We start from the raw sequence: 22491 nt of genomic DNA, 5'->3' as shown, positions 1-22491 counted from the left end.
AATTTGTCCTATGCATCACCGATTAATTTTCTACAGTTTGAATTCTGCTGTTTATTGCTTCTTATGTACATCTTAGTTCCGCAATCGCATCTTTTCTTTGAGATTTTTATTATTAAAAGCATTATTCTAATCTCTTCACTCAGGCTGTCCTCTCTTCGTAAGAGTCCTTTTTTTCTATTTTACAGTAACTGTACTTCTTAAAAATTTTATAAGAGTTGCTAGGAAAATGTATACTTCCTGCCTCAGACCTTATTAAATGCACTCATGGAAAATCTATAATTCCTGGGATGCAATGAATCACTCCCATCCCTTTTACTCTCTGCACATTGTCAATTAGCGGTTCTGAACTATGTGCTTAGCTACAAAGCCATTTGTTAGAATGGAGACATAGATATGCCAGTAGCTGAGTATACAAGAACAATAAAGCTATTATGCAGAGGTACATGGAACGCACCAGGTTGGCAAGCAAAGAACAAGATGGAGAGGGTCAAGTCCAGGGTGACCCATAAACTCACCCCTCCTGATGCAGTACTCTGAACAAGGATGGCCTTATTCCCTGGGGTAAAAGATCAGACTATTTGCCATTTTGGTACGGATATCCTGCTCAACACCAGAAAATCTTTCTAATCATCTGGGAAGTAGATGTAGTAACTGGGAAATGACTGCTCATTATTACTATGAAAAATCTTTAAAGAAATTTCAAAGTAATTTCTAAATTCTTCTCATGCCAAATGAGAAGTTTATAGAGGTTTAGGGCATGCAACCGAGATGTTTCTTGAGCTATCGCATATCAGAACCTAAGAAATGAGTGGATGAAATAACTGTGCCATCTGGCTTGAGATCTTTAATTCCATTAGAGTAACCAACACCTCAAAAATGGTGGCAGAATATCTAAGTGGCAAATGGATTGCCAGAGGGCATCACCTATTAATTTATTCATCACCTATTAGAAAACTGAATGAAAAAAAAGTATTTGCTTTTGTGTTGTTTGGTGTTGAAGGCTCTGATAAAAGGTCAATAGACTCAAAAAAAAAAATAGATTGACCATGTTCCATTGGGATCATCTGGTCAAATTTCTTTTAGAAATCCACCTTGGGGACCTTCTACTCTCCTATTTAATTTTTTAAATTCTATTTCATTTATGGAAATTCATCAGCTTAGACTTTCTATAACTATTTACCTATTAGAGTCAATTTCATATAGATGTTTACATTCATTTGTCTAGATACGTACAAAGTAATCTCTTAAAATTTTATACTTTCCCTTTTAATGGTTCTTTCTTGCTTGTTCTTATTTTGTGAGGTTATTTTTTGTTGCTTTTTAAAAAACTTATTCATCAGTTCTACTGTTTTTCTGGTTTTTAACTAATTTCCTTTTGCTTTAGTTTTTACTAATTTAGGAAAGATTTATGCAAACATGAAAGCAAAAACCATAAAAGACTGATAAATCTGGACTCTCCAGTTTCTTCTCTTTGGTCTATTTGTCTATCCCAGAGCCAATATCATACTGTCACATTTACCTGTGCTACATATTATCTTAAGTTTAGTTAGGGAAGGGCACCCTCCATTCTTCTTTGTGAGTTTCTGAGACTATTCTTGGTCTTTTGCATTTCCATATGGATTTAAGAATCAGCCTGTCAATTCTCTTCCACCTCTCCATCCCTCCTTCCAGGGAAAAAGAGTTCAGAGTTTGATAGATAAATGCTCCTTGGTTCTGTTTACACTGCATTCACAGTGAAACTCTGTGCTCAGATTAACTGGGAGGAAGGTACAGCCAGGATTCCCTCCGAGAGGCTCTGTGTTCCACACTTCGGAGCCTTAAGTTCTGTGGGTAAGACGTCGCCACTGGATCATTTTAAGCAGGGGGTTGCATAACGAGATCTTCCTTATAGAAAAATAACCCTACTCAGTGGCACGGATACTGGACAGAAAAGGGAAAAGACTTGGAGTGGGAATATCAGTTAAAAGACCATCCAAGGAAAGATGATGGAGGCACGGATTGTCACAGCCATGACAGAGTAGGAGGAACAGAGAGGGTATTTAAAAGGGAAAACTGACTAAACTGAATTGTCAAATATATGCAAGAGTTACAGAATGGGTAGAGATGGGGATGACACCCAGATGTCTGGCTTGGTTGACTGGTTTTGCCCTCAATCAGGGGAGGATATGTCAAGAAAAGAGCAGTTTAAGGGTGGGATGTAGGTAGTGTCTGAATTAAATTTCAGACATCTTGGGGTGGGGTGGGTGTGTGTGTGTGTGTGTGTGTGTGTGTGTGTGTGTGTGTGTGATTTTTCTCCACGGTGCATACGATTTCAAAACATTCAGAAAAATCAAACAAAGACAAGTTAGAGAAAAACTATAGGAGTCCTGATGACGATTATACCTCATCAAAATGAAGTGTCCCATTCAAAGGACTGAGATCATCTTTAGCCATCTCATCTATGGTCCACTGAAGTCGGATGGCTCCTTTTCCTCCTGGGGACCGGACAACTGTCAATGTCACATACGAATCAGGGTCATCAGACAGAAGGGATTCATCAACCATTACCTGAAAAAAAGAAAATCCAGTAAAGTTAAAAAAAAAAAAAAAAAAGAGCAAAAAGCAGCAGGAAGAACAAACAGAATCTCATTTCTCTTCTCAATGACTGCAATTTTTGAATTTAGAACTCTAATCACAGCATGTTACAATCATGTGGCAGAAAAAAAATGTTTCACCAAATCCCATTCCCTTTTTTCCCTAGACACTCAGCTACTTGGCATTTCCTAGCCCCTTTTGCAATTAGGTGGAGCTTGTGACTGAATTCTGGCCAAAAGAATACAGGCAGAAGTGAAGTATGCTAATCATAGTCTGACCATCAACTTCCCACACAATCTTCCACATTCCCTCTTCCTCCATTTGCTGGATGACTAGAGGAGGACAGAGTCACAGATGGAGAGACCCTGGTGCCTGAGATGCCAGTTGGAGAAGAGGTGTCCATAAGACTCCAACTAGGAACACTGATGTAGGACTTTTGCATAAAGAAGAAATAAACTCTTATTATATTAAGGAACTGAGATTTTGGGGGTTCTTTTTATGGCAGTCAGGCTCCCCACATAATACAGACCTAATATGAATTACACATATTGACTCTGTGAAGCAAAGTCCAAGCTGAGCCTATACTATGCACTTGTTATGTAAATACAAAAATATAACACAATGCTTTCCATTTTCAAGAAAGACACTTAACGAGTGTATAATTCAATCTTGTTGGGTTCTTTTTTCATGAGATTTTGCATTGGTGCCGAGAGTAGGGATTTGGAGCCAACTGATATTTGTTGAGGTTCTATTATGTGTCAGTTCTTGCACATACTTTATCTTATTTAAGCCTCACAAAAACTCTAAGAAAGCTGAGGAGCACAGATATACATGTATTTGGAGAAAAGGAGCCTGGGATTTAGTTCAGATGTTTTGACTCCACACGCAGTGCTGTTCAAAGCACTCCTCAGACACCAGAAATATCAAGTAAGAAAAAAGCAAAGTGAGAAAGAAAAAAAATCCATTATAAACAAACTGCGTATATAAGCCCTTTTCGTTTCCATAGATAATAATATTCTAGTTTCAGTTTCACAAGCATATTTCCAGGAGTCTCTGTGATTCCCAGTGTTTTGGTATACTCAGCACATTGCCCTGTGAGAAGCTTATTAATTTTGACAGATTAATACCAATAATCCTTTCTCAGTGTTCTTCAGTTCTGAATATAATCTGTCTCACCAAATAATGCTACCAGAATGTTCACTATGCGCACAATATTGTGTATCTTAGATACAGGTTAAAAGATAAACTCCAAGTTATCAAGAGCTATTGGCTATAAGAAAGATAGGATACAAGGAAAGTAGCCACAAAGGGCTGAGCCACAAGCTACTACTAATATTATCAACAATTAAAACAGCAATTGACACCTATTGAGGGTAAAGCCCAATTATATGTGCTTTACATGTATCAACTCACTCCTCACAACAAGGGTTTGGGTACCTTAAATCTTACTTTTAGACTATAAGACAAGTTGGAAATCTGAGGCTATTACAATAAGACAGTAGTTCCCAGATCAAGGATGCACTAAAGTTATTGCGGTAAGGTTTACGACAGTAGTTAAGATAGAATGAATAAACAGAAATTATTTACGAATAGTAGCATAACTCTTTCATTTTCTCAAAAGGTGAGAGAAACCTGTAAATATACCATCCAATGGCTAAGTCCAAAAGTGTGACAAAGTTAAAAGCAAAAACATGATTATAACATTTCATCAGTTGGAGGTTGGACTACTTAAACCCTGAACCTTTTATCTAACCTCAGAAGGTAATAGAGAATACATTTTTAGTACATTTAATACATTTTCTAAAAATAAATTTCATACTCGTATATATTAAAATATTTCTCTGCATATATGCAAAGAAGGCCTGGATGGAAATATGACAAAATACTAGTGATATCTATCTTAGAGCAATAATATTATGGGTACTTTTACTCTTTTCTTTATACATATTGTATTTTCCAGACTTTTTAGGTTGCCTAGAAAACATTCACAGCAACTTTTGTGAATCTACCACTCTTTACAAACACTTATTTCTGCTCATTCCTTTCTCAAGGAAGAAAAAGAGTCTCAAATAGGCTACAGCAGTAGAAGGGTTCTGTTCCTTTTATAGTTTCCATTTTCTTATGAAGTTGAAATTTCAATGGTCAAATAATTAGGCAATTATTAGGGTTTATCTAAATTTTGGAGCATCTAGGAAGCCCAGCCCTGACAGGCAAGTTGCAGGTCTAGCCTTGCATCCACTGAACAGTAAAGACAATAGGCATTAGAACAATTTGCTATTATTTAAAATGATCTATGGTGAATTACTGATTACCTATAAGTGATTAAATAAAGGGAATGGTGACAAAGGAGCCAGAAAAGTTGCTGTGTCTATCGAAATTATCTAAATATTTGTATGATTATTTCATCTTGAAATTTCCTTTGAAAGGTAAAGTCATAACGATGATGATATAATCATTATGCCATAATAATTATGATACAGTTTATAACACTTCATTGTATAGTTAAGGTAGAAAGATAATTTTGTACTAGCCAAAGCTTCTTTTTCTCTCTCAGGGGTTGAACCAATAATAATTAGGCTCACTCTTGCAGGTCTTAGAAGTAGGCAGCCAATGAGAAGTAAGAGGGGAGAGAGAGAAGAAACACAGAGAAACACAGGAGCTGGGGTGACTGTAGTGTTTTGTTCAATATAAATCAAGATAGAGGGCCTGAAAGGTGGGGAATATAAATCCCTCCTCGGCTAAATCCATTCCTGGGGTGTAAAACCGGAGCATGACAGAATCTTGCCTTGTAACCAGGATGGCAGCCTGGTAGCAGAGCCGGTACAGAACAGCATGTATAGACAAAAAGTACCTCGTAGTCTATTACACCCCTTTGTAACTGCCTGATGTTAAGAGCTCTCACTACTATCAAACTGTGTGCACAGGTTAGCAAATTGGCCCCTAATTCAACAGCCAACTCAAAAGAGTCTTGAGAAAAGAACTGCAAGTAAAGACTAATGCAGAGTTTTTTTAAAAAAAAGAAAAAGACCTTTCTACTATAAATTACACGAAAAATTAGCCTAGGGGAAGGCACCCCCTTTCCTGATACATTTCACTTACAGTCTTTTCTTCAAATCCAAACACTCCAAATGGAGAATCATTCTGTGGAATAACAACAGTTACCACAACATCTTCTCCAAGTCTGCCACCTCCAGCCACCCTGATTAAGGAAATATTGAATATCTCCACGAGTTCAAATTCAGCATCATCAATTATGGTTATTTCTATCACTGCAATAACCTATAAAAGAAAAGAAGGAAAGAAGGAAAAGAGGGAGGGAGAGAAGGAAAAAGGGAGGGAGAGAGGCAGAGAGGGTAAAATGTAATAGCAATTTTTGATCGCATACATTTTAACTTTTTAGTTGAAACTTAGAAACATAGTACCAAAGAAAAAAGCAGGAACTTTTGCCTGTGGTGTTCATAATACTATTTTAAAGTCAGGGAATTCCCTGGCAGCCCAGGGGTTAGGACTCTGCACTCTCACTGCCGAGGGCCTGGGTTCAATCCTTGGTCAGGGAACTAAGATCCCAGAAGCCGTGCAGTGCGACCAAAAATTTTCTATAAAAATTTAAAAATTAAAAAAAAAAGAAGTCACATATTTATAGTATTTCAAAGTCAAAACTTTTCAGTCTATTGTTTCCAAGATAAAGGAAATTATACATGTAATAAAATATAGGATAATTTATAGATTCAAAAAACCAATGAAGGCTTATTCTTTTTTTTTTTTTTAAGAATTGTTTCTTTCTTTTTTTTTTTTTAAATTTTATTTATTTATTTATTTTTGGCTGTGTTGGGTCTTCGTTTCTGTGCGTGGGCTTTCTCTAGTTGCGGCGAGCGGGGGCCACTCTTCATCGCAGTGCGCGGGCCTCTCACTGTCGTGGCCTCCCTTGTTGCGGAGCACGAGCTCCAGACGCACCGGCTCAGTAGTTGTGGCTCACGGGCCTAGTTGCTCCGCGACATGTGGGATCTTCCCAGACCAGGGCTCGAACCCGTGTGCCCTGCATTGGCAGGCAGATTCTCAACCACTGCGCCACCAGGGAAGCCCTGAAGGCTTATTCTTGAAGAAAAATATTTAAAATGTCATGCAGGCTCCAATAACCATTGCACAAACATAAATTTTAGTATACTTAGCATTAATACGACCTGATATAAAATGGTACCATATAAATTATTACTGTCTTCTGTAACTAGAATAAATCCCTTCGGTTTCAAATTACTGTTCTTGTAATGTAGGGAAAAAGACAGGCAGGAAGAAAACCCAAATTTCATGTTTTTAGAACTTTGTGATCAGGAGTTCATTCATCTGTCTGGATCTATGTTAAAAGTTTCTATAACTTATAAATGAGTAAAACTTTGGTCCAGCTTGTGATTTCACTATTAGTCATAAAAATATCCCAGCTCTATGTCCATATTTAAAATATTTTTCTGTATCCCAAAGGGAAATGACACAGACATTTATCAAAAAATGAAGTTTTCCTACCTAAATCCACCTTTAATATAGTAACAGAGAAAAGTGAGAAATCTGGACGTCACATTCAGAGAAAGAGAAACCTGAACAAAATCAAATGCTAAAATATAAGCTTGTCAAAATGCACCTCAAATCAGTACTGTAGAACACAGAATACTTTCCCTACAGGATGCTAAATTTAAGAATAATGATGATCCTAAGGGTGCTGCTAAGTGATGGGACTTTAACTTCATGAAAAGAATAAAGTCCTGATAATATAAAGTTGGAAGGTTACTTCAATGAAAAATCAATTTATTTGTTTCTACTTTTAACACGAAAATCTGCATTTCCCCTCCTTTTAGTAGGAAATGTTTTAAAGTCTTAAATTTGTTAAAATCTCATGATTTCAAATATTAACAATAGCCCATATGTGTAGGAAAATCTAGATCTGTATGCTTATCTTTTAGCAGTAATTACTATTCCCCTAACGGCAACTAATAAGTTGATGCCCACTGTGCAAATCTGTGCAGGCAAAATCAGACTGCATGTAAATAGATACTGCTATTTGAAGTTACTAACATTTTCATGGTTGTTCACATGCTTTTTCCACTTACTGATTTAAAAATTTATCAAAACACCTTATTCTTACATATTGCAAAATGCCCAGTTCACAAGCTTACAATTTTTAAGGAATATTTTATAATTTTTAAGATTGGTTGGCCCAAATCTAGAATACTGTTTTTCAATTTTTTCCAGTTTTAACTACTTTGTTCCTTTTCTATCATTTTAGTGTTTTTTAATTGTAAAAAAAAATCTTTGGGTAATAATAAATGTACATAATAATAAATGTCTTTAGTAATAAATGCATACACTTTTACTGCAAATCCTAAAAAAATTTTATATTTATAATCATTAAGAAATAAATAGAATAAAAGAACCTGAAGTTCATAGGAATAGTCTAGTTCATCAGGCAGTATTTTATACATTCTTAGGCACTTCCAAGCCAGTTATTATCATTTTATAACTTCTATTTAAAATAGAGTAAGGTGGGGAATTTCAGAGAGGGTAAGATTCTTGCCTATTTATATTCTCTTCCCCTGTCCATTAAAAAATTATACATTAACTAATGATATCTCTGTTGGCTTGACATGGAAATTTAGAATTTAATACATTCAGCAATCACTACTACACATTCATTTGGTGGATGCCTATAAAATGTTTCAAGTACAACCAAAAAATGTTAATATGTCCATAACTAGCATACTTGTCTATCTGCAAATTCAAGAATCCCGTGAGATGGCTTAAAGTCTTCCAGGCCAGCACTGTCCAGTGTTGCTTTCCAATAAACAGTTACTGCCCCAAAGCTTCCAGCCAGCCGGATTACAGGAACTTGAAGAATGTTCAGGGGTGGAGGTACCTCATAGGCAGTAATAACTCCGCCAACATCCTTTAAATAAAGAATATAAGTTAAAATGCAAGACAAAAGTAACTCATATAAGTCATCACTTTCTAAATTTATTATTTCTACTACTAGTTCTTATACTTCACTCTTCAAAGTAGAAATCAATAGTTGACTATAAGTATGCATATTCGGTCTTCAGAACTCTTACATTTAAATGTAATGTAAATAAACTTGCTTAATCCTTTGTTCTAGCTCAAAGAGAACTAAGAATTAGTCTATAAGAAAAACTTTAAGACGGGTATTTATTAATACCTACAAGAAAAGTCAATTATTTTTCAGAAAATAAATGACACTGGCCAAATCAGCGGGTACAAGCTTTTGTTATTACTATAAATATGTGAAAGTTCCTCTCACTCTGGTAACATGAAACTTAAAAATTCCTCTGGGATCATCATTTTCTTCAATCATTATCTCAACTATTTCCATCCCAGGCCTCCGCACACTTGGCTGTCCTGCAGAGAAGTGAGAGTTCACCAGGTACACCTCAGTGATGTTGACAATAAACCCTTCCTCCAGCTCGGCGGCATCATCCTGGGGGTAAGGAACAGGGGGAGGGGAGAGAGACGGTGTTTTATTTTTTTAAATATATTGAATTTGCATTGGAAAGACAATATTTTTCAGTAAAGAATGACTGTCCACAGGCATGGGCAGCTCTACCACACATATAAAAAAAGATTCCTTTTTATATTTTAGTACATCCTCACTGACAACTTCAGAATCTTAGGGGATATTCAAGCTTATCGGTGGTGTTTCAATGGAAGCCACATACTCATGAGCAAGTAAAATAATTTTTTAAAAGTATCTATCCTACAATTTTGACCCCATCCTACTGAATATGTTTTACATATATAACATCCCCTCAGTTTAGGAGAAACTGGTAAATGCTACATACATCTTAAAAAGTGAAAGCTCTGGACTTGTAAATCTAATTATAATCTTATATTTTAATTAACTTTTTAAAAATTGTTACCTTATTTTTCAATAGGTAATAAAAAATTTCAAAAGATAGAAAGAATACCTAGTGAAAAGGAAAGGAAACCTCCGCTCTGCCCCATCCCTTACATCTTTCCAGAATGTCCTCTCCAGAAGCCACTATTACCTAATACCACTAATACCACTATTACCACTATTAATAACACTAATATTATTATACAATATTATATTCATTTAATAGGATATGATAATAATTAATATTATATGTAGGACTATAATATATAAATACAATATTTAATTATATATTAGTGATAATACTATTAACAAATTTCAGTTTCTTGGGCATCACTACAGACGTATATACACATTCTCTTTAGACAAAGGAGAGAAAGAGAGCGAGAGCACTAAATCCAGATCTAAACCCCATCTGAAGACTAATCTTAATTCAAGTGATTGTATCATGGAATGAAAACATCGTCCTATAAAACCAATAATAAAAATAACCATATTGACTTGGGTATTTTATTCATTCAATCATTAGTTGAAAACAACTAACAAAGCAACAGAATAGAGGATCCAACCAGACACATAATCAATCCAGATTCAATGCTTCAAAGTTCATTCAAACAATATTCCAGTTCAAAAATAAATATAAACAATTAATACACTTGTTATTTTATCTTTCAGTTATCAAATAGTCATTCATTATTAAATATTAGGGTGGGTGGGAGCATTAGAGTACTTGTATCTTTATATTTAAAAAGCAACCTTTTTAAAGATTTTACCTTTAAGAGCATCACATTTTTATCTTCAAGAGTATTTTCCTTTATTTTACATCACATTCATTGCAGCCTTAGACTTACTGAAGAGTATTTTCCTTTATTTTACATCACATTCATTGCAGCCTTAGACTCACCGGCAAAATGGCAACTTTGACATAAGTTTCTTTTATGTTTTCTTTCATTATTATCATTGTTTCTTGTAGCACATAATCTTCATTCTCAGTGGCTTGATTACTGACATGCAGTAAGAAATTGGGTTTAGCTACCAACTGAATGGCTATGTCTCCAAGTAGTCCTTTATTTCGAACAATTTGTAACTGAAGAGTGGTGATGTTCTCTGTGAGACAGACATGCCTTAAGTAAGTAAGCTTTTTTATTTGCTATTGATGTTACTCCAAGCACTTAGGATAGAATGTTCTGCACTACCCCTTTCAGACAGGTAAAAAAGAGAGGTAAAACAAAGACAATGTATACTCCCAAGGAGTATTTAGTGTTTTATCCACCTTGTCTCCAAAGTTGTGCTGAGAATCACCACACGCTGTTAGCATTATATCCCAGTTCTAAACCCTCACTTCTGGTACTCTAATTCACTCTCCTATGTTGCACATGTCATGCACTTTAACAGAAACTGCTGAAAATCTTAGGAAAGTGCATACCTGCTGGTTGAGCAGAGGGGCTAATTACAAATGCTAGGAAGATTCTTTGAAAATGAAAAATTAAGCACACAGAGTCATCATTTAATAACTAATCATTAGAAGAAGAGCAATTTCGTTCTTACAGTAAAGGTGGCTATCACAAAGTTCAAAGTATTTCCCAGCACGTATTTTTTATTTCATTTCTTAGATTTTTAAAATTTAATTTGCTATATAAATGAAAAAAATGCTTGTCAATTTCCCTGCCAGTCTGTGAATTTCTAATGACCAAATACCGTGTCTTTGTTTCCAGAACACATAGCACAATTTCTGGTACTTACTAGGTGCTTCAAAAATGATTGTTGAATGGATAAATGAACAGATCATTTTATTTTAAGATTGCTCTTTCTATTCTGATATATACAGATATATAAAGACCTAGATACATAATTACACGTCATTTTTTTCCATCAACTATTTAAATAAAAGGTCCTTGAAAGATGTCCATGTTCCTATCTGAAAATTTTAGAACCTTTACATATTCTTAATACATATATATTATATATAACCTTTTATTCAAATAAGTCAAATGACCTTTATCTATAAAAATCTATTTATTCTACAGCTGATAAGAATAGTCATTTAGACAAAGATGTCAACACTAAGCTCAAAGGAAACAGGAAAAGAGGCACTGATCACTTACGCTTCACAGAAAAAATATTATTCTAATTACTGCTTTGGGTTTAATAATTAACACCTCGAGTACCACATGCATTTCTCTGTGCTGCTCATTGTTTTCTATAATTATTGAAAATCTATAGCGGAGAAATCTGAGTGGGGAAAGAGAACAGATATATCAAAAATGAAAAAGAGAAAGTAAAATAACCAAACACTTCTACTACAATGATTTACTAAAATATTATTATTTCTATTATGACAGTAATGTCTCAAAAAGTAAAAGTATTTCATATAGCCATATCACTGTGTAATGACATGATCAGAAAATTTAATAAAGACAAACAAAAAGTAAAAAAGGATTGAGTATGACCTGTCAAACTGAAAATATCATGTAAAAAGAAACTTACATCCCTAGTAAATATTAGAATTAAGTCATCCAATAAAACTTACTAGAACCTGAAAAATATTTAACAGGATTTACCTTTAGGCTCTGCTACTCTAACGAAGAGAGACTCAGCATGCCAGCCCACCAAGCCATAGGGCGAGTCATTGGGCAGAGTGGTTATCACAGACTTGTTTCTTTTCTGATCAATAGTAGCACCTTTTGATGGGTCCTCAACCCCTTCTGTGATAATACGGATGAGTGTTACAATCACAATCTCTGACAACTCTGGTAGGTCATCAGCAAGAACAGTCAGAGTAATTGTAGACAGTGCCTGGCCTTCAGAAAATGAAATCTAAAATTTTAAAGAAAGAAGATTTTATTTATATTCTACTTATCACTGTACAGTAAGAATATCAAAAGGTTAGATTATCTTTTAATATCGACCATATCTTAAATAATGAGGTATTTAAGCAACATAATATGATCCTACAAATCCATCAAATGCCTTTCACATGAGAAGTAGAAGATTGTTAGGAAAAAGAAAAAGTAAACCACTGCTAAAACTTAGCTAATAAAACATGTAGCCAAACTGTCCTATCCTGAAACCTACCTTCTTAATAAAATATTGAGTACATACTCTTTCTGGAAATTTAAGTCCTGGATACCATATATAAAAATCTAAAAACATAAAAGCAGGTGGCATATAGTTTAAACATTTTTCTCTACAGAACTTTTGCTAGGAGTGCTACTTCCCTCACCTAAACTCTGAATAGATGTATTATTTAACAATGAATCAATCAAAATAGAATTAGAGAGAGAAAGATAGGCAGAGATACAAATCAGAGTCTCTCTCTCCTCCTGTGTCTCCACTGTCTGAAGAGTCAAACCTAAATTTGCTAAAAGCATCTGAAGTCCTTTCTGATAGGGCTTCTGTCTGCTTCTTGAATGTCATTTCCCTTTTTTCCCCATCTCAGACTTTATTCTGTAGTAATAGGGATATAAACTATTTACAACAATTCAAACTAGCATTACAGGCCTATTTTGCTGACACTCATCTCTCTACCTAGAGAAGGCACTTCAGGATGTAAACTCAAGAGCTTTATTAATAAAATCAGGAGTCAGAAAACTACTGCCCTTTGGTCAGATCCATTTTTTATAAATTAAGTTCTATTGGAAAACAGAAAAGGTCATTTGATAACATACTGTCTATTGCTTCCCTTGTGCTACAAGGGCAAAGCTGATAGCTGGGAAAGAGAACATATAGCCCTCAACGTCTAAAATATTTACTATCTGGCCCTTTACAGAACTTACTGACCTTTGGATAAGATAATTCTCTTCCAAAATACAGTCCAGGGCTTCCCTGGGGGCGCAGTGGTTAAGAATCTGCCTGCCAATGCGGGGACACGGGTTCGAGCCCTGGTCTGGGAAGATCCCACATGCCGCAGAGCAACTAAGCCCATGTGCCACAACTACTGAGCCTGCGCTCTAGAGCACACAAGCCACAACTACTGAGCCTGTGTGCCACAACTACTGAAGCCCTCATGCCAAGAGCCCATGCTCTGCAACAAGAGAAGCCACCACAATGAGAAGCCCGCACACTGCAACGAAGAGTAGCCCCTGCTCGCCACAACTAGAGAAAGCCCGTGCACAGCAACAAAGACCCAATGTAGCCAAAAATAAATAAAATAAAATAAATAAATACATTTTTAAAAAATACAGTCCACACCTAAGATACTATTGTGTATTTAAATTAGAAATAATTTTAATCATGCTTATATAAGAAATATTAATTGGGGAAACATATTACAATTCAGAACACACAGAACCTGAGAGATAGAACTTACAGTTTTGGTAGCTTGAATAAAGTAAATATTCACTGCAAGAAAATTTGCCATAATATTCTTAAGACACTGAAGCTTCAATCACCTTTCAAATGATACAGAAACCAAGAAATGATGAACCATAATATACACCCATCCTTTTTAGAGACAATTCCACGAGGGGTCTTTTAAAAGCACTCTTCAGAGAAGCATTTCGGCCAAATATACAGATTAATCTATGAAACCCAAGACAAGTCAAGGAACCCATCTTCCAGTTAGGAACTAAAGTCCCCTTGAATTCTCACTTTGTTAGTCATTTACTTCTCTGGCCCATTCTGAGTCCATTCTTGAACCTGTGCCACAATTGTCTTCTACCCTCCAACAGTAGATAATGTGATCCTCTGTCCAGATCCCTTCGTGGGACTGATGCACGCATCCCCCAGCTGCTGGGAATAACAGCTTCTGTATTTCTCACTGGGAACTGTCCTTAGCTGCAGCAAACTATTTCACCCCAGGTTATGCCTCAACCAAAAGATGACCAGAGGTCAAGGACAGCTAAAACAGGATGCAACATTATATCCTCTCGCCCCAACTGGAAACAAGTCCAAAGGACAAGCTCAGCTCCAAAACTCAACCTCAGGGACAACTGTCCCTGTGGATCAACTTCTCCCTCTGCACATGACTGCCTTCCTCACTTCCTTATACGTGCTCTTCCCAATGAACTTTTGGCCCACAACTCTCAATCTCAGAGTCTATTTATAGGAAACTCAACCTACATCACTCAGCAACTCTGGTCTACTTTTCCATACTTCCGGTTATTTCACTGGACTTGTTCCCTATTTACTGCTTCTATTCTACCCAAATCTCGAAACCACATTTCCAGCCCCAGCTGGATTAGTTTTATCTTTCTGACAGTGTAATACATCCATAATTTGGCCAACCAGTGTATTGAATCTCAAAAGGGATGATGTTTTTACAGACAATTTTGGTATTATAGGGAAAAAAGAAAAATCACAACAATAAAACTAACCTTAACTTGTATCCCTCTCTATGGTGATTAGGAGGAATCCAATGCTGACATGGTCAAACTCAAACACTTCACCCACAAGACAGGGTTTTGGTCTCATGCATCAATAGTAACCATAATTTAAAAGTGACTCTCCTATAATTTTGTAAATTACATACCACTCCTGAGGTAGGAAATATATCACTAATACTTCTGTCAGCTTCCCACGCTACAGTTATACGACCATATGTTCCTTTTAAGCGTTCAACGTTCAAGGTTACTAGGCTATCTTGCTCCATTTCCTCCACCTGTTTATATAATGAATTCTGAAAAATACACAGGAAGTCATAAGGGGTTATTTGAAATTATCTAAGCAGACTTTTAGGTCATGCTATTATGCATTTACAAACTTCACAGTACTAAGCAACATGATATATTATGTAAAAAACAATATTTAAAAAACAGTAATATAGGATGACCATGATTTTACTTTAAAACGTGCATGTCTGAATAAGTAAAAGACTAAGTTAAAGTAAATGAAAAGGTTAATTTTGATAGGATTTTTTTCCAGGTTCTATATTTTTCAAATTTTCTTCAATAAACAGATTATTTTTATACTCAGAAAGCATACACATTTTTAAAAGGAGTATACATAGCATGTAAATAGCTTATACAACAGAAGTGTCATAGAGAGAGTCAGGAGAACAGAGAAATCTTCTTCCTCCCCTATGTTAAGCTCTGGCAATCCCTCTAGGTCTTTGTTTCCCGCTTGTAAAATAATTGTTTGGCCTACGTGGTCCCCAAGGACCCATCCAAATGTAATGACATCATGAGAAGCAGTGAGCTCTTTCTGATCATTTACAAAAGTCTCTTATCCTTAAATTCATATCCTCTGAAACGTTTCTATAGGCTGTGAAGTGTCCATGGATGATGTTTCATTCTTAGCTCATGGTCTTTACCACTGTTTTTCCTGCCAGAACGATCCTTTTCCCTCATGTAAGAATCTCTTACTCTCTTCTTCTTCTCACCTATACTTCTGAGCCTCTTTCCTTTGTTCCAAACTGATTTCTGCCTCTGTGTGACTATAACATTCTTTGCCCAAGGCCTGCAACTTCTCTTGCCAGCCATTTAATGAACGCTTCCTCAAAATTAATACTCCAAAAAATCCCTTTTTACAATAACCTTTGTTTCTCCATAGGCAATACAGCAAGAACACAGAGTACAAAGATTTTTAAAAATCTTTCCAGTAAGATTTTTCTCGTCTTTTTATTTACTTTTACTTAATCTAAAAAAAGACTCCCCCATTAATTTCTTAAATGAAATAAAGAAATTTCATTTAAGCTTATGTAAGCTTCCAGTTAGAATGCTAATTTGAGTAGATATCCAATCCTATAGTGTTTTACACAGCATTTGAACACATTGTTACAGATGTTACATAGTAGTAAAATCTTGCTCAAGGCAATCACACATTCCAACAGAAAATGCTTTGATTTTAAAATATGCATATAATTTGTTCACAAAAGACAATGCCTTTTAAAAAAAAAAAAAGAAAATGCTTTTTAAAAAGAGAAGCCTCTCTCAGGCTTCATGCCATCTGTTAACAAGGATTAGTAAAATGAGGATTAATACAGCCAGAAAATATTCAAGAAATTCTCAACATCTACTAAGTCTCATCTTGGAACCAGGCTGTCCAGACACGAGAGGCCTGTATTGAGGAATTTTCCTAAGTGGATTGAAGAAACCTAGGATACTATCTATTGGCAAGGATCAGACCACGGTGACTTCGTGTCTCTAGAACTGTTGTGAAACAGGCTTCATAAAGCACGATCTGTGCTTAAACAGCTGAGGAACAGAATGTACTCCCCATCTGCAGCACAGCTTCTGGTGAGAAGATGAGGCTGAGCTGCACAGCATTTGGGTTCTGCCCCAGGAGCCCCAGCTCTGCCCTCCATAGTTGTCTGAGATCCTGAGAAGGCCCCGTGAGTCTTCTGTTTCCTCCCCTGCATAATGACAGGGTCACAGGAAGCACCTACAGTGTGCCAGGCACTTGCCTGGTTCAGGGAAAGCTGCGAGGAAAGCAGTATGCCAGCTCTCATACTCTTTAATTCTAGTAAAAAGAAACTGGCAATAGACAAATCAGGCCATTGTAAGTGCCATAAGGAAGATTAAGGTGTAATGAAGAATGATGATGGGAGTCACAATTATCAGCAAGAAAAGGCCTTTCTGTAAGATGGCATTTCAGCAGAGAGGAAACAAAGTGAGGAAACAAGTCATGTGAATACCTGGTGGGGAGAGAAGTTGTCTTCTTTCTTTCTAAACCTACCCGCGCAGCTCACATCTTAGAGCTACTCTGTCCTACACAGCAGCTCCTGGCCACATGTGGCTACTGAGCACTTGAAATGTGTCTAGTCTTTAAGTGTAAAAATGCATACTGGATTTGAAGACAAAATATGGGAAAAAAAGGATGTGAAATATTTCATAAGTAATTTTACGTTGATTACATGTTGAAACAATAATATTTCAAATATATTGGGTTAAATGAAATATAACATGAAAACTGACTTCACCTGTTTCTTTTTACTTTTTTAATGGGGCTTCTAGAAAACTCAGAATTACCCAGGGCCTCATATTATATTTCTGTTGGGCAGAGGTGCCTCAGAGGAAGCTGACCTGCCTTTGGCTCCAGAGATGGGACAGAGCAGGTAACAGGATGACCCTACGATCCTTGCAAGGAATTGACTCAGGGTATTAGTAAGTCCAGTCTTATCCCCCCAAACTGCTCCTCTTACAGTGGTTGTGTCTTGGTGAAAGGCACATTCCTGCTCCCCATAGCTCTATCATTTGCTGCTGAATTACTGCAATAGTCTCCTAGTCTATTTCTGTCCTTGCCCACTTACAATCTAGTCTCAATTCTATGAACAGAATGTCCTTTAAAAGTGCAAGTTGGATCAAATTTCTCTTTTACCCCAGTCCTCCAAAAGCTCCCTGTTTCCCTCACAGGCCAAATTCATGAAAACACTAAGGGGCTCGTGCAGTAAAGAGTTAAGGTAGCAGGCCTGACCGCTATCCTTCAAAAGGTCTACGGGGTTCCTTCTTGGCTGACGTCTGGGAACCTGGATATCGGGAGGGTTCTCACCATCCACAGAACTGATAACCAGCTTCTTGTGCCTGAACTGTTTGTACACACAATGTGGTTGATACTGAACACTCCTTTTCCTTCTGGGACTCTGGAATTTTGTTCTATGCCAGGTACAGGGTGCCTATGTGATCAGCCCCCAGTTAAAACCTTGAGCGCTGAGTCTCTAATAAGCTTCCCTGGTCAGCAACACCCACAGACGTTATCACAACTCAACTTGACGCTGGGGGAATTGATGTGTGTCCTGTGTGACTCCACTGGGAGAGAAGACACCTGGTTTCCTCTGGAGTTCACCCATGAGCCTTTTCCCTTGGCTGATTTTGCTTTGTAACCTTTCACTCCAATAAATCAGAGACATGAGAAAGACTAAATGCTGATCCTGTGAGTCGTCCTAGCAAGTCACTGCAACTGTGGGTGCTGGTGGGGACCCCGACATGGGGCCCTGGTCCTTCATCTCCCCTCGTAACTGGCTTCAGCCACAGTGGCCTTCTCGCTGCACCAGAGGAGCAAGGCTTCACGTTCGGGCCTCTGCCCTTGCTGATGGGTGCCCCTGCCGTGAATGTTCTCCCCCAAGATATGCACAGAACTCCCTCCCTCATCTCCTCCAGGCCTTTGCCCTATGTCATTTGCTCAGCGCAGCCCTCCTGATTGTTTTGATTTCCCAGCACACAACCTCCACCTCCTCCCTCACTCCCCATCTGCCTTCCCTGTCTAATGTTTCTCCATGGCACTTATTAACATCAGCTATGGTACAGATGTTTCTTTTGTCTTCGCTTATTGTCTGTCTCCCCTTGTCCTCTCTAGAATTTAAGGACCAGGAAGACGGAGATTTTTACTGTTTTATTTTCTAACATATCTCTAGTATCTGAAACAGCATCTGGTACATGGAAGGTGTTTATTAAATACCTGCTACATGAATGAATAAATGACTGAGTAAGTGGGCTTGTTACCCAGTTCCGGCCAATGAGACATAAGAAGAGGCTTTTGGGAAACTTCTTCCTTACACAGAGAGCCACATAAAGCATCTCTCTCTCTGCAAATGGACATGAACAAGAAAGCAGTAGCCCTAATGATAGCATCAGCTTTCAAACAACAAAACGAAAGGTTAGCTTTCTGCTGGCAAAATAGACAGATGAAAAGAATCTGAGCCATAGTGACACAGCAGAGTATCCAGTCAACCCCAAGCCCACCTTCTCTGTGGACACGCCCTAGGTGTTTTAAGCCAGTTTCAGTTCAGTTTTCCTTATTTGCAGAATATTTCAGAGAAAAACACAAGATACCTGCAGCTGTAACTCTAACTAAGAAATCGTGATACATTTTGCAAATAGGACTAAATGATGCAATATGAAGGTTGTCCTTTTGCTCATTGGTAAAGGAATATGAAGTCTGGGTATGGAAGTCAAACTGGAATAACTGGATAGCTCTCTTTCCTCAGGAGAAAGCATCTCCATGTGTACAATGCACATACAGTTACAAACATCTTTCTCTCTCTTTCTCTTAATACACAGAAGTAACAAAGGCGTAAAAGGACAGTAATGTATTTGTAGGTGACGTGTGTGACAAGACACAGTGTATAGTGTGTATTTGGAATCTGCTTCACCGTTACCCTCTGGAAACAAGGGTAAGAGCAGAGCCAAACTCCTGGACCAAGGCCAACTGGTAACATTTCAAATTCAATCTTAGGAAAGGAATCAGTAACAAAAAAAACGTTAAGACAAGTTGACTCAAGGGTCCATTGTGCAAGTCTGTAAATTTCAATCATCAGTAGAATTCACCTTATAATGCAGAGTTGGGGATGAAGCAGGGAAAGGAAAAGAAGAGAGGCTTAAGACACTCAAAGTATGACTCACTGAGTGCTGATAGAAACTAACAAATAAATACAATGAATAAATCATTTGACGTCTAAGTGTGGGATTTTTACCTGAGCAAATCCAAAAACTCCATAGGCATCATCATTAGACAGAATAGTTATTTTTACATAACCATTAATACCAATCTCTGCTCCTCCTTTGGGATTTTTAAGCTGAACTCTGAAGTATTCATCTTCCTCTGGAACTGTATCATCAAGGATATTTACCGCTATTATAGCTTCTTTGTCTCCAGGCTCAAATATCAATTCACCTGAACTAGCATAAGAAGTATATATAAAATAAGTCAACTACAACAAATTAAAGACATATAAATGGTAGATTAATCATAAAATTCTCATAATACTGATTAGTATTAAAAGTTTGCAGAAATCACATTTCATAAGTAAAATTTTAATCCAAAATGTTCATATACGACTAATTAACTTGGTAGAATAGGTATTAGAAATATGGATAATAACCAAACTTCTGGCTTATTCATAGCTCTTATATTTTGTATATTCTTCCATCACTAGATAAAGACTTAGAAGGTAGGTACCATATAAAATTATGGTGAGACAAAGACATTCAGCATAAAATGTTGAACCTACCTAGGAATGAAGTCAGACTGGCTCGAGACATAGGCCAGTTCATATGTGTGTGAGTGGAAGGCTCCCACAAGAGCAATTAAATGCCTGCTTGCATTAAGGGACTTCACTGTAACAGAGGCTGCATCATGAGCAGATGGTGCTTCCAGAATAAAAGAGAATTGATTCAGCTCTGAATTCCAGCAGTAAAGAGCAGACACAGCTTGGCCAACAAGAAGTATGTGGACTAGAGGAAGGAGAGAAAAGGCAGCAAGAATGAAAAGTGAATGTCACCTCACCAGCTCCCCCCCGCAAAACCCTCCCTCTCCCACCTCTCAAAGTTCCATTGTGATTGCTGCAGTAACTAAATATGATTCAATTTCTGAAATAACTAGATATAAATAATAATTTTTAAATACTGTGGAAGGTGCAAGTCAGCCTGACAGTGTACCCACAATCCACTTAATAAAAAAAAAAAAAAAAATCACTGGATGATAAAATCCAAATGCATTTTGAACTCTTCTGTATTCATCTTAATATTTATTTATTGGATAGCATGGTAGGATATTTTTTTTTAACAGCTTTTGGCTGATAGGCTGCATTCTTCTTAATTTTATTTATTTATTTATTTATTTATTTTTGGCTGTGTTGGGTCTTCGTATCTGTGTGAGGGCTTTCTCTAGTTGCGGCGAGCGGGGGCCACTCTTCATCGCGGTGCATGGGCCTCTCACTGTGGCGGCCTCTCTTGTTGTGGAGCACAGGCTCCAGATGCGCAGGCTCAGTGGTTGTGGCTCACGGGCCTAGCTGCTCCGCGGCATGTGGGATCTTCCCAGACCAGGGCTCGAACCCGTGTCCCCTGCATTGGCAGGCAGATTCTCAACCACTGCGCCACCAGGGAAGCCCAGTAGGATATTTTTAAAGTGAAAAAGACTCATAATCCCACCACTAAATGTTTCATTTTTATATTTTCCTTTCCAGTCACCATTCATATGAATTCATAATCGACACAGTCTAAATACAAAAAATCTTAATTAAAAAGCTTAATGCGAGAGAGTGGCATAGACATATATACACTACCAAATGTAAAATAGATAGCTAGTGGGAAGCAACCGCATAGCACAGGGAGATCAGCTCGGTGCTTTGTGACCACCTAGAAGGGTGGGATAGGGAGGGTGGGAGGGAGGGAGATGCAAGAGGGAAGAGATATGGGACATAAGTATATGTATAACTGATTCACTTTGTTATAAAGCAGGAACTAACACACCATTGTAAAGCAATTATACTCCAATAAAGATGTTTAAAAAAAACATAAAAAAAAACAAAAACAAAACACACAAAAAAAAGCTTAATGTTATATTTATAGTATACATTATATATATATATAGCTTTATATTTTGCTATATAGCATTCAGATTTATAATTTTAATATACAGATACTAATCTACAGAGTTGATCTTTAAAATATATTTAATTATTCCCCTACATTGGATGTTTATTTTTGTATTCTATTTAACTTGTGAATATTAATTAGAGACAGCATTCATCATTTCATTTATTTCCACCTGATAAATTCTTAAAGGTGTCCAATGGATATTAACAAATTTATGATCTTAGAGTATATTCTGCCAATGCTTTCTGAAATGTTAGTAGGAAAGCATGCTCTTAATAGTTCAAAGCAATGGCATATATTTATATCTGCAGAAATTAGGAGGGTAAGGGGGCTTACTACTCTGTGTATACCATTAAGCAATCTTCAGACTTAAAACTGGGAAGAAAAGTAGGAAATCATGGAGAAACGTACAAATTCCAGTACTTGGAAAAACACATTGGAATCTGAAGATATCAAATAAGTTTTACTGGGCATTAAAATAACATGTAGAACCAGAAACCATGAGTCTCTTCGAAAATTTTAGCCAATAGGTTGAAATGGAAAATCCCATATCCTTACTCTTAAATATCAAAAACTATTGATAATGTTTATTTATGGTAATTAATTTAAGTACTATTTCAGTTTAGTAAATATTATATAATAAAGATCAAAGAAGATTGTTATTAATAAACTTTCATTTTAAAACTGATCAAACATTTTTCATGAAGTTTTATAAAGTTATGTACATTCAGTAAAGAGCAAACCCCTCAGATGAATCACATCTCTCAAGTTTAA

General features: G+C 36.7%; 1 protein-coding gene across 1 annotated transcript in view; it reads right to left on the bottom strand.

The window, feature by feature from the left end:
* The window catches only part of ADGRV1 (adhesion G protein-coupled receptor V1), a 542977-nt gene that overhangs the window by 380714 nt on the left and 139772 nt on the right, over positions 1-22491 (bottom strand). The window contains exons 52-60 of the mRNA XM_068534844.1: positions 20352-20574; positions 19815-20019; positions 14937-15083; positions 12028-12283; positions 10371-10573; positions 8876-9052; positions 8324-8506; positions 5674-5853; positions 2383-2547 (exon numbers count right to left, since the gene is read on the bottom strand). Coding sequence (XP_068390945.1) covers positions 2383-2547; positions 5674-5853; positions 8324-8506; positions 8876-9052; positions 10371-10573; positions 12028-12283; positions 14937-15083; positions 19815-20019; positions 20352-20574 — 1739 coding nt within the window. The remainder of the gene's footprint in view (positions 1-2382; positions 2548-5673; positions 5854-8323; positions 8507-8875; positions 9053-10370; positions 10574-12027; positions 12284-14936; positions 15084-19814; positions 20020-20351; positions 20575-22491) is intronic.

This window comes from Eschrichtius robustus, chromosome 2 (assembly GCF_028021215.1).
Source record: "Eschrichtius robustus isolate mEscRob2 chromosome 2, mEscRob2.pri, whole genome shotgun sequence".
NCBI lineage: Eukaryota > Metazoa > Chordata > Mammalia > Artiodactyla > Eschrichtiidae > Eschrichtius > Eschrichtius robustus.
This window is presented reverse-complemented; position numbering and strand designations above follow the sequence as displayed.